The sequence below is a fragment of the Mastomys coucha genome, unplaced genomic scaffold (assembly GCF_008632895.1).
Source record: "Mastomys coucha isolate ucsf_1 unplaced genomic scaffold, UCSF_Mcou_1 pScaffold15, whole genome shotgun sequence".
NCBI lineage: Eukaryota > Metazoa > Chordata > Mammalia > Rodentia > Muridae > Mastomys > Mastomys coucha.
The window spans coordinates 63,160,687-63,174,447 of NW_022196897.1; the positions used below are offsets into that span (position 1 = coordinate 63,160,687).

A 13,761-nucleotide genomic window follows, 5' to 3' on the forward strand; every position below is an offset into this window, starting at 1 on the left:
AAAAAAAAAAAAAAGAAAGAAAGAAAGAAAGAAAGAAAGAAAGAAAAGAAAAGAAAAGGAAAGAAAAAGAAAAAAGAAAAGAAAATATTAACCAGCATTTAAACCCAGCTAGGTAGCACCAACAATGTACAATACACAAAGTGGCAATATAAATATCTGTGAGTTGATAGTTGTGTCACAGATGTCACCTAAGACAGCACTCACCATCCCAACTTTCAATGCCACTCAAGCATCCCCATCCCTGGGCTTATGAAGCAGAGTGTCTGGCTGGCTAGTGAATGAGTACTCCTTTGGAAATTGAATATCTACCAGAACCAGTTCTTTATTGTTTGAAAACATAACTGTCTCAGGCTGTCTCAGGTGTACTGACTTTCCTAAATGAAAGTCAGAAAACATCAAATTAATGATGAGGGCATTCAAAAAGTAATACCATATTGGAAGAGAAAACAATTCAGAGAACCTGAACGTCATTCTTTTCGTGTTTCCTTAAGTGCCATCTCCTTTGTGCACTTGGGTTTCTGCAGTTTAAAGCATCCATGTAAACTAACTTCCCCCATAAAGTCTCTTCCGAGGTCTGAGGCCTCTCTCTGCCTTTTGAAACAGGGCAGAGTTAGGAGTACAGGGCCCAATCACAAAAATTCAGTAATCCTAATAAATGAATTGTCACGAATTTTTTAAAATTAATGAATTGATGCAAAAATGCTATGATTAAATTGCCAAAGGCATTTTCAAGACATACTTTTTTCTTTTTGTTTCAGAATTGAATGTGGCTTAGCCAGAGTCTACTGTAATATGGCTGATAATACTCTGATCATGCTGCAGACTTCTTAATGGTTCCCTGGTCAATTTGAGAACTTTCTTGTTGTTTACTTTTTGCTTTGTTTTGACAGTCTTTCTAGGTAGCCCAGGCAGACTTTAAACTCATGATCCACATGCCAGTCTTGCAATTTCTGGAATTATTGGATGGGTTGTTGATACTTGTGTTCTTCTGTAAACACAACCCCCTGGGCATGTAAAATATTTTAGACGGTGTAATCTTGGTCTTAACAGAGTGGGTACTGGATGATAATGCCCTCCAGGCCTAAGCTCACAGGAAAGGGGAGATGTTGAGTGGAATATTACTCTCAGAAGATGGCTTAAGATTTCTCTAGCTTAAAACGGTGTGTGTGCAACACACTTCGCTTCTCCAAGCCTCAATTTCTTCATTTAAAAAATGAGAATAGTAATTCCATGGGTATTTTGGCACTGAAACCAGATAAGTCTGACAGCCACTAGGCATTCCATAACAGTTAATTCTCCTTCTTCAGTTAAATAAGAAATCATTATCATGACAATATTGGGTTCACAGAATCACAGCTTCCTGGAACTCCATTGCTAGAAAAATATCCGATAGGAGTTATCAATTTGATTTTCCTCAATCAATAACTAGTGTATTAGTCTCCTAGGATAGCCAAATCACCACTAACTTTAAAGCAGTAGTAATTTCTTCCCTTCACAGTACAAGGGTCCTGACTTGAAGATACCACATTCCAATTTCTTCCTGTCTTCACATGGCATTTGTCCCTTTGCCTCTACTTCTCTCAGAAGGACATGTGTCACTGGATGGACTGGCCAATAAGTGTAAATTTAGCTTCATTTAATTTCAAGATGCCTAACTAATTCTATCTTCATGTCCAAATGAAGTTTCCTTTTGAGGGTTGGGGTAGACATGAATTTTGGATTGGGAATCACCTTTAAAGAACACTATTTCTCTGAAATAACATTTAAAATAACCTCTTTTTCATCTTAAGTGTTTTTAGAAGCCAGACATGGTGATGCACATCTGTAATACCAGAATTAAGGTAGAAATTGGATGATTAGGAGTTCAAGGTTAGGCTTGACAACATGAGATTGTATGCGTGTATTGTGTATATGTGTGCATATATGTGTATTTCTTGAATCGTAAAAGCTTTCATATTTTTTCTGTCCCTGTTTTTTCAGAAGTGACTTACTGTGACCTGAAGTTAGGACCTGGTGAGATCAGAGCCTCCCAGACCACTGCAGAAGGGAGAACTCTGCTAGCAGCCGGCTGCAGCATGCCCATGCCATGCACGGATAAATGAGGCACAGACTGAAAGGGAACACAATGCAACCATGCTCAAATCCTCACAAATCCTTAATGTGGGAGGTTCTCCATTTCCTGTGAGTTCCAGCTCCTCAGCCCTGGATCCTGGATAACTTTGCTTGCCTGTCTTCTAGTATCTCACTTACTGCTGAGTTCTCTTCTTGAACTGCTTTTCAAATTAAATCTCTATACCAGTGTCCTACTGTTGCTCTTCCAAATTACCATAAACTCTGTGGCTTCAAACAGCAGCAGGTTAATACCCTGTGATTCTCTAGGAGAGGCTTCATTCTTTCACCTTTCCCAGTTTCTAGAGTTTTCCACATTGCCTGGTCATGGTCCCTTCTGTTGTCTTCAAAGCCAGCAATGGCAGGCTGCCTCTGACACTACTTTACTCCAACCTCTGCCTCTATCACAGGGAGCCTTCATTTACAAAGACTCCTGTGTCACTATTGCTCTATAGTAAAGCTTGAGGTCAGGGATGGTGATTCCCCCAGCTGTTCTTTTATTGTTAAGAATTGTTTTTGCACCAGGCTGTGGTGGCACACACCTTTAATCCCAGCACTTGGGAGGCAGAGGCAGGCAGATTATTGAGTTTGAGGCCAGCCTGGTCTACAGAGTGAGTTCCAGGACACCCATGGCTACAATAGAGAAACTCTGTCTCGAAAAACCAAAAAAAAAAAAAAAAAAAAAAAAAAAAAAAAAAAAAAAAAAAAAAAAAAAGTTTTCCCTATTCTGGGTTTTTTGCCTTTCCTGATCAATTAGAGAATCGCTCTTTCCATGTCTTTGAAGAATTGTGCTGGGATTTTGATGGGGATTGCATAGAATCTGCCGATTGCCTTTGGTAGGATGGCCATTTTTACTATATTAATTCTGCCAATCCATGAGCATAAGGGATCTCTCCATTTTCTGAGATCTTCTTCAATTTCTTTCTTGAGAGACTTGAGGTTATTGTCAAACAGGTCTTTCACTAGTTTGGTTAGAGTTACCCCAAGATATTTTATATTATTTGTGGCCATTGTGAAGGGAGTTGTTTCCCTAATTTCTTTCTTAGCCTGTTTATCATTTGTATAAAGGGAGGCTACTGGTTTATTTGAGTTAATTTTATATCTGGCCACTCTGCAGAAGTTGTTTATCAGCTGGAGAAGTTCTTTGGTAGAATTCTGGGGGTTACTTATGTATACTACCATATCACCTGCAAACTTGCCTCTCTCTGATGCATCGTGATTCTGCAAACATCAAGACAACCTATCCTATCATGGAACACTTCTTTAAAGGACACTTGCAACTCTTACAAGCTGGAATATACCTAGGGAATAGGTAAGGGACATGAAGAGTCTAGAGATTATGGCATAGAAAGAATAGCCAAAAGATGATGGCTGTTGATGTGGCAAAGTTAAAGGCAGGGGATCCATGGAGGTCCTCCACAGAAGAATCTTTGCTACATACAGGATTTAGTCTCTGGTGGCCTAGTTTCCCCTCCTGTGGTCCTTCTGCAACCGAGCCCACATGACTGTGGTCCTTCTGCATCCTAGCCCATGTGACTTGTCAAGATAGAAACCTCATCACATCACTATCTATTGTCATTCCCCAGATTCTAAGCCAATTAAGTGGCTCTAAGCATAGCAGAAGGACCCGATAGGATTCTCACCTCAGTCAGATGGAATTCTCAGTAGCTGGATACGACAAGGAATTAGGGACCATCACCAGCAATAATGATGATCCTTGTGACAAGAGCTCCCAGCCCTGATGCTCGTTCGCTCGGTCTCTCCTCTCCAAGTCTCTGCTTATGACAGTTCCCCTCCCTGGAGGTTAGTTAGGACCTGTAAGGCCTGACTGACGTCTTACCACATACAAAAGCTTTCCTTGAGGTCCACCTCTCCTTTGTCCTCATATGAGCTGGTTGCCATAGGAGACAATAACGTGTCACACAAAGATGTACCCTGTACCATAAGATTATTTTGTGCTGAGAGAAACTGAGAAGCAGATCCAAGAAAAGCTCTCTGCCATAAAGTAGGTCATACAATAATGAGGGTGCCCTTACTCTTGTCTTATGAGGAAGGATAAAATTTGACCACTACAGACAACATTAAACCCTTATTGGCCTGGAGATGCACCAGAGAAACCCACATGACAAAGCTTAGGACTCCATATGGAGTATTTCCCTTCCTATAGTTTACCATCTTGTAGTCAACACCTCTTCTCTTTAGTCTCTTCTCAATAATACATTGATCTTTCTTTTTTTTTAAGATTTACTTTTATTTTTTATTTTCTGTATTTGACTGTATTGCCTGTGTGCATGTATGTACATACATACGTACATACGTATGTATGTATGTATGTATGTATGTATGTATGTATGTATGTATATTGTGTGCATACCTAGTGCCAAAGTGTCTGGAAGACAGTGCCAGATCCCTTGCAACTGGAACTATGGATGCCTGTAAGGTACCATGAGGGTTCTGGCAATCAAACCACAGCTCTGAACCTCTTCTTTAAGAATTACATATCTTTCCCTTGGTAGCTCCCATGCATACATGAGAAAGACACAACCACTGCCTTTCTCTGCTTTTTATTAGTAGGGTCCTGACTTGGCAAATAAATCAGGATAGAAAGAAAATTATTATTATTTTTCTCTATAGAGACCATCCCTTGCATTAACATAACACCCTGTACAAACCCTGTACAAAAAAAGGCCTTAGACTGAGAGTCGATCTCTGAGTTATCCTTTGACCTCTCTGTTGATCTCCCTTCTCAGTCAACAGGCTCAGATGCTCAAGCCTCATCTTTATAGTCCTTTTCTTTCACAAACATCAACTCATGCAAATAACTGTCCCTCCATATGCAAACATGTCCCAGTTTAGATTCTTAGGTTCTGCTGATGGTGACAAAAATCCAGGTTATACACAGGGCCATTTAGGGACCAGGCAACACACTATGTCAGATGTTATGGAAAGTACACATTCCCTGATTTCCACACAAACTATCAGTTTTATTCAGGTTTGGGAAAAATAACTGGTACATCTAAGAGAGTGCAGGGGCAGAATAGTGGTTGAAACTCCTGTGTATACATGGGAGTTCTAGGAGAGAGCAGACAGGAGGCCCATCCGGCAGGTGCTTGTTGAGCCATGTCCAAAAGGACAGGAGCTCTGGGTGAGTGCTTGGGGAAAATGATGATTCAGCCATAAAGGTGGTTGTGAAGCATCCTAAAGACTTCCTGAAATCTCTAAAGGCTGCTCCGACAAGGTCTGGACACCTGTCTCACTAGAGAGAACAGGAGTTATCATTGTTAATGTAACTTTGTAGCTGTAATCTGGGGGTTGGGTCAGATCTGGTTGCATTTTTATATTAGATTGTTTTATTATATTCTACTGTGTTCCTAGTTTACTTTCACTGTTGGGTGACCACTGGGTCCTTGAGGACAGAGTCCTCTGCTTTTGTTTTAAATCTCTGTAGCCCTGCCACCTGACACAGTTCCCAGCCAACAGGTAGTCAGGATATGGTTGTTGAATAAAGAAGTGTCTTCAATGAATATATTTAGGGGAAAAAAGGCAGAAAGCACAGGATGCTACTGCAAAATGACTTTTTATCAGAAGAAGAAGGAGGCATTGCCAAGGATGTCCTGAAGCAGGTATGTATCTCACTGAGAGATACACACACACACACACAAACAAACATGGGCATGATCATGAAGAAACTGGCTGCTTAAGAGGTTAAGTGCAATTAATGAGTTGTGGAGAGCTTTAGGGGCCACCTTCTAGGAATTTGGCAGCAATTTGACTTTGGGCTAGGACATCAAAGTAGGCTTAAGGCAAATACAACTGAGGAACGTTTTGCATTCCTTGTATCTGGATCGTCCTGGTAAACCTTTGGACATAGTGGCCATGGAACTTTGTTTATTGCCTTGTTTGACTACTTTGGTTATTGTCCTGTTTGTTTCTTGACTACTTTGTTTATGCCTTAAAGAGTGACCATATTCTTTGTATGTATTTAGAATGATAAAAGCAGACTGGAAAAAAATAAACTGGACTTCAGCTTCAGAACTGGCTGGGGTCATGTTATAGTGTCGTCTAATTGTCTTTTTCTTTTCAATCCTCACTCCCTCCCTGGAGAATCCATTGACTGGCTGAGCTGGTTTGGTCAATGAGTCAGTGATAAAACTTACTTGTTTAGAAAAACAAAAAAGGTCTCCAAGGATTGTAGCTAAGAACCAACAAGCTCCAAACTGGAGCTGATCAAAAATGCAGCAGTGTCCTGAAATATCTTTAGAGAAGCTATAAGAATCACCCTTCATTTTTGTTGTTGTTGTGATTTTTCTTTCTTAGATATTTTCTTGATTGACATTTCAAATGTTATGCTCTTTCCTGGTTTCCTCTCCAAAAACCCCCTTTAAAGGCTGCACTGTTTTATTACTAAGTGATGTTCAGAGGACTGGAGGCCTTAATGGGCAAGATCTGCAGGGGGAAGGTGTTACACGATGGAAAGGCTGTGATCCGAAGCCTTGTCGCTTGTGCCTCTGGCTAACTATGAGTTGGGGCTGCTTGTCTTCACTCCTCTCAATTCCAATTAAGAGACTGAGGAATCCACATCTGCAAGAGGAAAATCACTGGGCAAAGAACGGAAGATCTTCCGAGATAGATGAACATTCTCCATTAATTTAGAAGCCATAAATAGAAAGACGAACGGGACTGTCTCATAACGTCAGAGTTCACAGGCACTTTTAAAATGTCTTTTTAAAGGAAAGCTGACCTTTCTTTTTTATTATCAAAAAGTTTTCCAAGGGCAGTCTGGGTCTTGGGTCATTTCATTTTGACATGGAAGTTCTTTAAAACAATCGTAAGGCCAGAAATTTTTAACTCTGAAGTAACTGAGTGAATAGGCTCAACAGCAGAAAAATCAGCAACACCGAAGCGCTGGGATATTAAAAGATATGTCTCAAGAACTCCACAGAGCCTACAGAGATGGAAATAGAACCTGCATAGATGGGAGATACAGCATGCAAGATATAACCAATGAAGTTAGTATCCATAGATATTTTCTCTAATGCACTTTTTGTCATTTTACAACATTCCATTTAGGAAAATGTCTGAGTATTCCCCGGTGGCTCTGTGCCTATATGTTTGTTGGATAGAGATTGGCTGATATGAAGAAATACAGTGCCAACACCATGTACGCCCGTGAACATAAAAACCTCCTACAAAAAGCTTCAACCTCTCATAACTTTTGTTTAAAGAATGAACCACAAAGACCACAAGTGATTTTAGTGTAAATTCTGTGAATCCCTTCAAATATCTTTACATCTGTTAATTCAGGCACCATCATTAACAAGGTATAGATAATCTACCATAAGCTGGGTCCTCCTTTTCATTTCCAGCCAAGCTCCCGTTCAACTTCTGTCCCCTGCTGCTTTGCTCTCTGCTTCTGTTATTTTACTTTTTGAAACAATGCCCTATAAATGGAATTACATACCACATAGCAAAGTCTCTCTTAAATTCATACAATTGATTAAAATAAATAAATAAATAAATACATAAAGTGTCCACTCTGACTTTCTGGCTTCTGTGATGGTAAACACTGATCTAATTTTTAACCTGAGAGAACCTAGCATCACCTAGGAGTCAACAGTGTGCAGATCTGTGTGCTTGTGGTTCCAGATTTGATTACTTGAAGTAGGCAGTTTCACCCTAAATGTCGGTGGCATCATGGTCTATGGTCTTGGACTGAATAAGAAGGAGAAAGTGAGGTGACTCAGCCCATCCTGCACTCTGCTTTCTGACTGGATGCTATAGCACCAGCTGCCTCGTGCTGCTGAACCGTGACTCTCCTGTTGTTACAGATTTATACCTGTACTGGCTGGTTTTGTGCGTCAGCTTGACACAGGCTGGAGTTATCACAGAGAAGGGAGCTTCAGTTGGGGAAGTGCCTCCATGAGGTCCAGCTGTGGGGCATTTTCTCAATTAGTGATCAAGGGGGTAGGGTCCCTTGTGGGTGGTGCCATCCCTGGGCTAGAGGTCTTGGGTTCTATAAGAGAGCAGGCTGAGCAAGCCAGGAGAAGTAAGCCAGTAAGGAACATCTCTCCATGGCCTCTGCGTCAGCTCCTGCTTCCTGACCTGCCTGAGTTCCAGTCCTGACTTCCTCTGGTGATCAACAGCCATATGGAAGTGTAAGCTGAATAAACCCTTTCCTCTCCAACTTGCTTCTTGGTCATGATGTTTATGCAGGAATAGAAACCCTGTCTAAGACAACATCAAATTATGAGTGACAGTAAACCCTTCCTTTTTAAAGTTGTTTTTGTCTGGTATTTTGAGAAGTAACTAATACAATATTTGTTTTCCAAAATTAAAGGCAGTAATACATGTTTTTAATTATCAAATTTCACGTGAATATTGAAACAAAAGTTTACCTGGACAGCCCTTTAAATATAGATCTCTGTATTTAATCTCCAATATATTTAATAGGAATATCTCAGCATACACCTGAGAATTAAGTTTTTGTCAAATTTGCCAAACTTGGTTTTAATTGATCAACCAGATTTGGAAAAACATTAACCTAAGAGATATTCATTATTCTATGTGATCAATTGTTGCATTTTAAGTTAAGTGTCACAACAGAATCAAAGTTTACAGTTCAGAAAAGTTGTCCTTGGGTGTAAGGTTACTTTCTGTTGGTCATAGGACCTTTACTGAGTGACTTAAACTTGCTTATTCTGGTTTTCTTTCCATGGCTTTGATAAAAGACTATTGACCAAAAAACAACTTGAGGATAAAGGCTTCTGTTGGGTTTCAGTTCTGGGTTACAATTTGTCATGAGGGAAGTTAGGGCAGGACCTTATACAGTGGCTTAGAGAAGAAACTATGGAGGGATGCTGCTTCCTGCCCTCTCTCTTGCTTGCTCACTTGCTCATTCTTAACTAGTGTTTTTATAGAGTCCAGGACCACATGCGGAGCCACGTACAGTGATCTGGGCTCTCCTATATCAATGTAGACAGTCCTTCACAGACATGCCCACAACTGACTTGATAAAGACAATCACTCCATTAAGATTTCTTTTTCAGGTGATTCTAGGCTGTGTCAAGCTGACAGGAAAGGCTAGGACATTGCCAACCTTTGATTTTCTCTTCTGCCTTTCAGGGTTAACCATGTCTAATTCCAAAGATTTGAGGCAGTGAAGCACTTATTCTCAGTCAGCACACAGTCAGCACACTTGTCACACAATGCAAGGAAGTTGCTTGCACCGCTGAGACTATCAGTATCAGGAGTGGCATCCTCATATTGTCTTCAGCACCTGACCCACCGTTTTCTGAATATTTGCATTTTGCTTAATTTCACTACTTCTTACCTTTCCCTCTGGAGATGAATAAAAGCCAAGAGAATCAACTTTTGTAGTAGCCCAGCTGTTATTCCTAGGAGTGCAAGCCTGAGGAGTACTCTTGGGTTGGCTCTGACCCTTACTGTTATTGTGAGAGTCTCAAACATGCCAACGGAGCCAAACTGCTGGAAACTCACCTTTCTTATCAGGAGAAGGCATAATTGGCCAAATATGAGCAAGCAGGGGGATCAAAATGAAGCAGAAAGTTGTGTTTTCTGAACAATTAGGGAATATGAAAAATTAACTTTATTTACAGCTTCAATGTTAGATGCTCGGTGTCAAATGCTTGCTGAGAAACAAAACCAAAAGCTGGCAGTTGACGAGAACCGGCTTCCTCCATGGCTATTCCGTACTCCTTGCAAAGCAAGTCTGAAATTCTCAAACCATTACAAAGTTCAGGGGAGGGTGGCATTAAAGTCCACAGGCAAGATTATAATGTACCACAAGTATTACATATCAGTCTTGTTTTTCTGTGGCACTAGCAGTGAACCAGAGACTCACTCCAGGCAAGCACTCTGTTACTGAGTTAAACCTTCTCAGTATTTAAGACAGGATCCCACTAAGTTTCTCCCAAGCTGGCCTTGGTCTTACTCCATTGCACTGGTGTGCCTTGACCTTGGGGTTTTCTTGACTGAGCTTCCCAAGCAGCTAGGTTGACAGGCTAGTGCCACTGAACTTCATCCTACAGGTTTGTCTTAAGAACACATGGCAAGGGAGTTGTATCCTGTACACACTCATTGTTCAGCCACAGCCTTTATTAAGTTCTGAAGTTCAGAAAAAGTGAGAAATGGCCGCACTTGATTGATATAGAGCAAAGCAACTCTTATCCTGAAAGAATTATGTGACACAGCTAGCATCAAGGACCAAGGAACATCAAAAGGCAAGTACAGCCCCATGAGCCTTACCTGTTCTCAGCATCAGCGCTGCACTTTGGGGACATCAGTTCAAAGGATTTGGTAAACTTCACCACCTGTGTCATACAGAGAGACAGCAAATCCAAGTCAATTAAAGCTTCCCCACAGTTCGAAATGATGCAATAACTGTTTTCATCCCTGTGATGATCATTACAATAATTGGGGATTAAAGAGCCATTTCAGAGGGGAGATCCCAAGAGAAGAGAAGAAAGGTCTAATGCACATTTTATGCTTGACGACTTCTGTAGCAAACAATCACCAACACCACTTGACCCAAGCTATTTGGTACCTGGGCTTGCAAGCTTGATCTTTCATTATTTGTAATTTCTTTTCACTATTTTGCCTAAAGTGCATCAAGTTCTTTTTTCTGAAACAACAACAACAACAACAACAAACCACGCTGTAAGGTTCAGCCTGCCATTTTATTGCAAAGGAGGCATGTGCAAGCTATAGCCAATCCTTGCATATGGGTAAATATTTACAGGATATTAGCCAAGTAGATGACTCCCAGACTATTGAGGGGAAAGCAAGGCTTAGAGGGGTTAAGTGGTTATGCAGGAAGATGTGTAGACAGTAGATTGTAGACCTGAGATTCAAACCATGTTGGTTTGATTCCATGGTCCATTTACCCACTACTCCAGTCTGCCTTCATCAGCAAGAGCAAGTAGGATTGCAGCTGTTAATTATGTATGTATAACATGTTCAGAAGGAAAATAGACAGATATATTCTGCCATTAGAAACTTCAATTCAATGTTGAGCATGGTAGCACATACTTTTAATCTCAATACTCCTAAGACAGAGGCAGGCGATCTCAATGAGTTCCAAAGCTGGTCTGCTCTACATAGCAACTTGCATGTCAGCTAGTGCTACACAGTAAGACCTCATCAATCAATCAATCAACCAACCAACCAACCAATCAATCAATCAATATTTTAATATTCATTTCACAATTATTTGTTAACTATATATTGTGTCCAAATATGAATAAACACAGATTAAAAGTAACTTAAAGTAACTTGGCTTGGCACCATATAATATTAATCAAATAATAAATCAGTATAATATCAATTGTTTCTGGTTTTAGAAATTAAGAAGAACATATCTTTTCATTTTCTGACTCAATAAATAAGTTTGTATATTCTTTAATATCAGCAACAATAATTTATGACTTAATTTTACTACTTATGGAACATTAAAATTTCTGTCAGGGAAGGTGTTGACTTTTGAAATACTGATAGCAATGTAAATGGATTTTATGCAAGAAGAAAAGCATATGATTGCTGTGCAGCAGAAAATTAAAGCCCAAAGCTTCTGACAGCATTGACCCAGATGATAGTAATTGCTTAAAAATATCTGTGTAATATAGCTATTTGGGCTAGCATTGCTTTAACTCCTGTCTTAGGGTTTCCATTCCTGTTATAAAACACTATGACCAAATGTCACTTGGAGAGGAAAAAGTTTATTTCAGCTTACAACACTCAGGTCACACTCTTATCACTGAGGAAAGTCAGGGCAGGAACTCAAGGCAGGAACATGGAGGCAAGAACTGAAATGGAGACCATAGGAGGGTGCCCTGAGTGGCTTGCTCAGTTGGCTTTCTTATATACCCTGAAACCATCTACCCAGGGCCAACCTGATGGAGGCATTTTCTCAATTGAGGTTCCCTCTTGTCAGATGAATCTAGCTTGTGTCAGGTTGACATAAAAACTAGCCAGCATAGTGTCTGCTTTAGAATCAGTTTCACCAACTTTCTGTTACTCTCATTAACGAATTCAATACATTTTTTCTACATGTTTACTTTATAATTTTGCAAAGTTAGGGCTTTTAAAAGTACTTATTTTTATTTGTAATTATAGTCCCTCCCCTGCCTCTCTCTCTCTCTTTCTTACTCTGTGTGTGTATGTGGCACATGCATGTAAGTATGCACTGGTTTTACATTTTAAGAATCAAGCCCAAGGAATGTCCCAAGAATAAAGAGAATTAAGATATTTTAAAAATGTATTTTCCATTTGGAAGCATTTTATAAGATAGAATTGGGAATTTTAAGCTATAGATGCTTAGGCATAGAATCACAAAGAATATAAGACATATAAATATATCTTTTTTTAAACTTTTATTGCATTATGATGAGAAAGTTACATAATTTCAATTTGTCTGAATTTGTTAACATTTAAAAACATATTTTAAGTAAATAGAATTAAATAGAATTAAATCACATTCTTGTTTCCCTTTTGAACCAAAACTCCTCCCAGAGACCTCCTCTTTAATACCTACAATATCTTTTTTTGTCATATTCCTTAAAATTTATAAAATAGTATAACAATAAAAATGAGTACTATAAAAGTTGTTTGATATAAAACAACAATCAATTTAACAGTGTTATGTAGGTACTTGTCCACAGCAATACTGAAAATACATATGTTTTTCTCAGTATAAATTTCAAATAACTCCAAACATATTAACTGTATATTTCAAAATAATACATCACTACTAGTATTTTCTTAAATGAACATAAATATATAAAGTCTTTTTGTTTGTTTGTTTTGTATTTAGTACAGTTTAAAGTCTTGGCTCTTTCTGTGGTACAAGCCCAAAATAAGAACAATTTTTAGACATTGGATTTCATTGTAATAAGGCTGTACTTCAATGACCCTTAAATCACCGAAGTATTTTACCTCCATCGTAGCTAAGCGTGAAAGAGTTAAATTTGAGACTTGTGCTAGCTAATGAGAAAATTGCAGGTTTGAGGAAAACACAGTGGACCAAGGTTGAGCAAGTCCAGATGGGCCTGGGCAGGGGCAGGCGAGCTGTTGGGACATTCTGGGAACTAGCAGGCTGGGAAGATGTGGAGGAGAAAGCATGCAAAGATATGTCTGGTTGGGCCCTGGCACGACCCAACTGAGTAATGGGTCATCTGGTCCTCTTAGATATGGTTTAAGGTCAGCCAGATGCTCTGTTGACTCAGATTAGCACCACCCTTAGGAATTCCTGCTCTGATCTGCATGTACTATATTTGATATTTGAACTAGCCAATCATGTATAACTATGCTGATTCCTTTGTTCCCTCAGACCTTTTCCCTATATAAACCCCTAACCCCTGAGCCTCGTCATCGTCGATTCTTCTATCTCTTGCATGAGATATGTGTCGACCCTGAGCTCCGATATTAAACTGCCTCATGTGTTTACATCAAGATGGTCTCTCGTGATTCCTTGGGTGCACGTCCTCCCGAAATTTGAGTGGGGGTCTCCCCACAGGGGTCTTTCAAGCTGAGAGTTGACAGTTCTGCTGCGCCAAGGAATGAATTGTAAGCACAATTTTTGGATACAGACTTCCTGCTATGGTCAAAACTATTTGACTTGAGTGAGTGACTTTATTC

At 39.7% G+C, this 13,761-nt stretch overlaps 1 protein-coding gene across 1 annotated transcript in view; it reads right to left on the bottom strand.

Moving 5' to 3' along the window:
* The window catches only part of Pde11a (phosphodiesterase 11A), a 396,671-nt gene that overhangs the window by 215,117 nt on the left and 167,793 nt on the right, over positions 1-13,761 (bottom strand). The window contains exon 5 of the mRNA XM_031370689.1: positions 10,375-10,439. Coding sequence (XP_031226549.1) covers positions 10,375-10,439 — 65 coding nt within the window. The remainder of the gene's footprint in view (positions 1-10,374; positions 10,440-13,761) is intronic.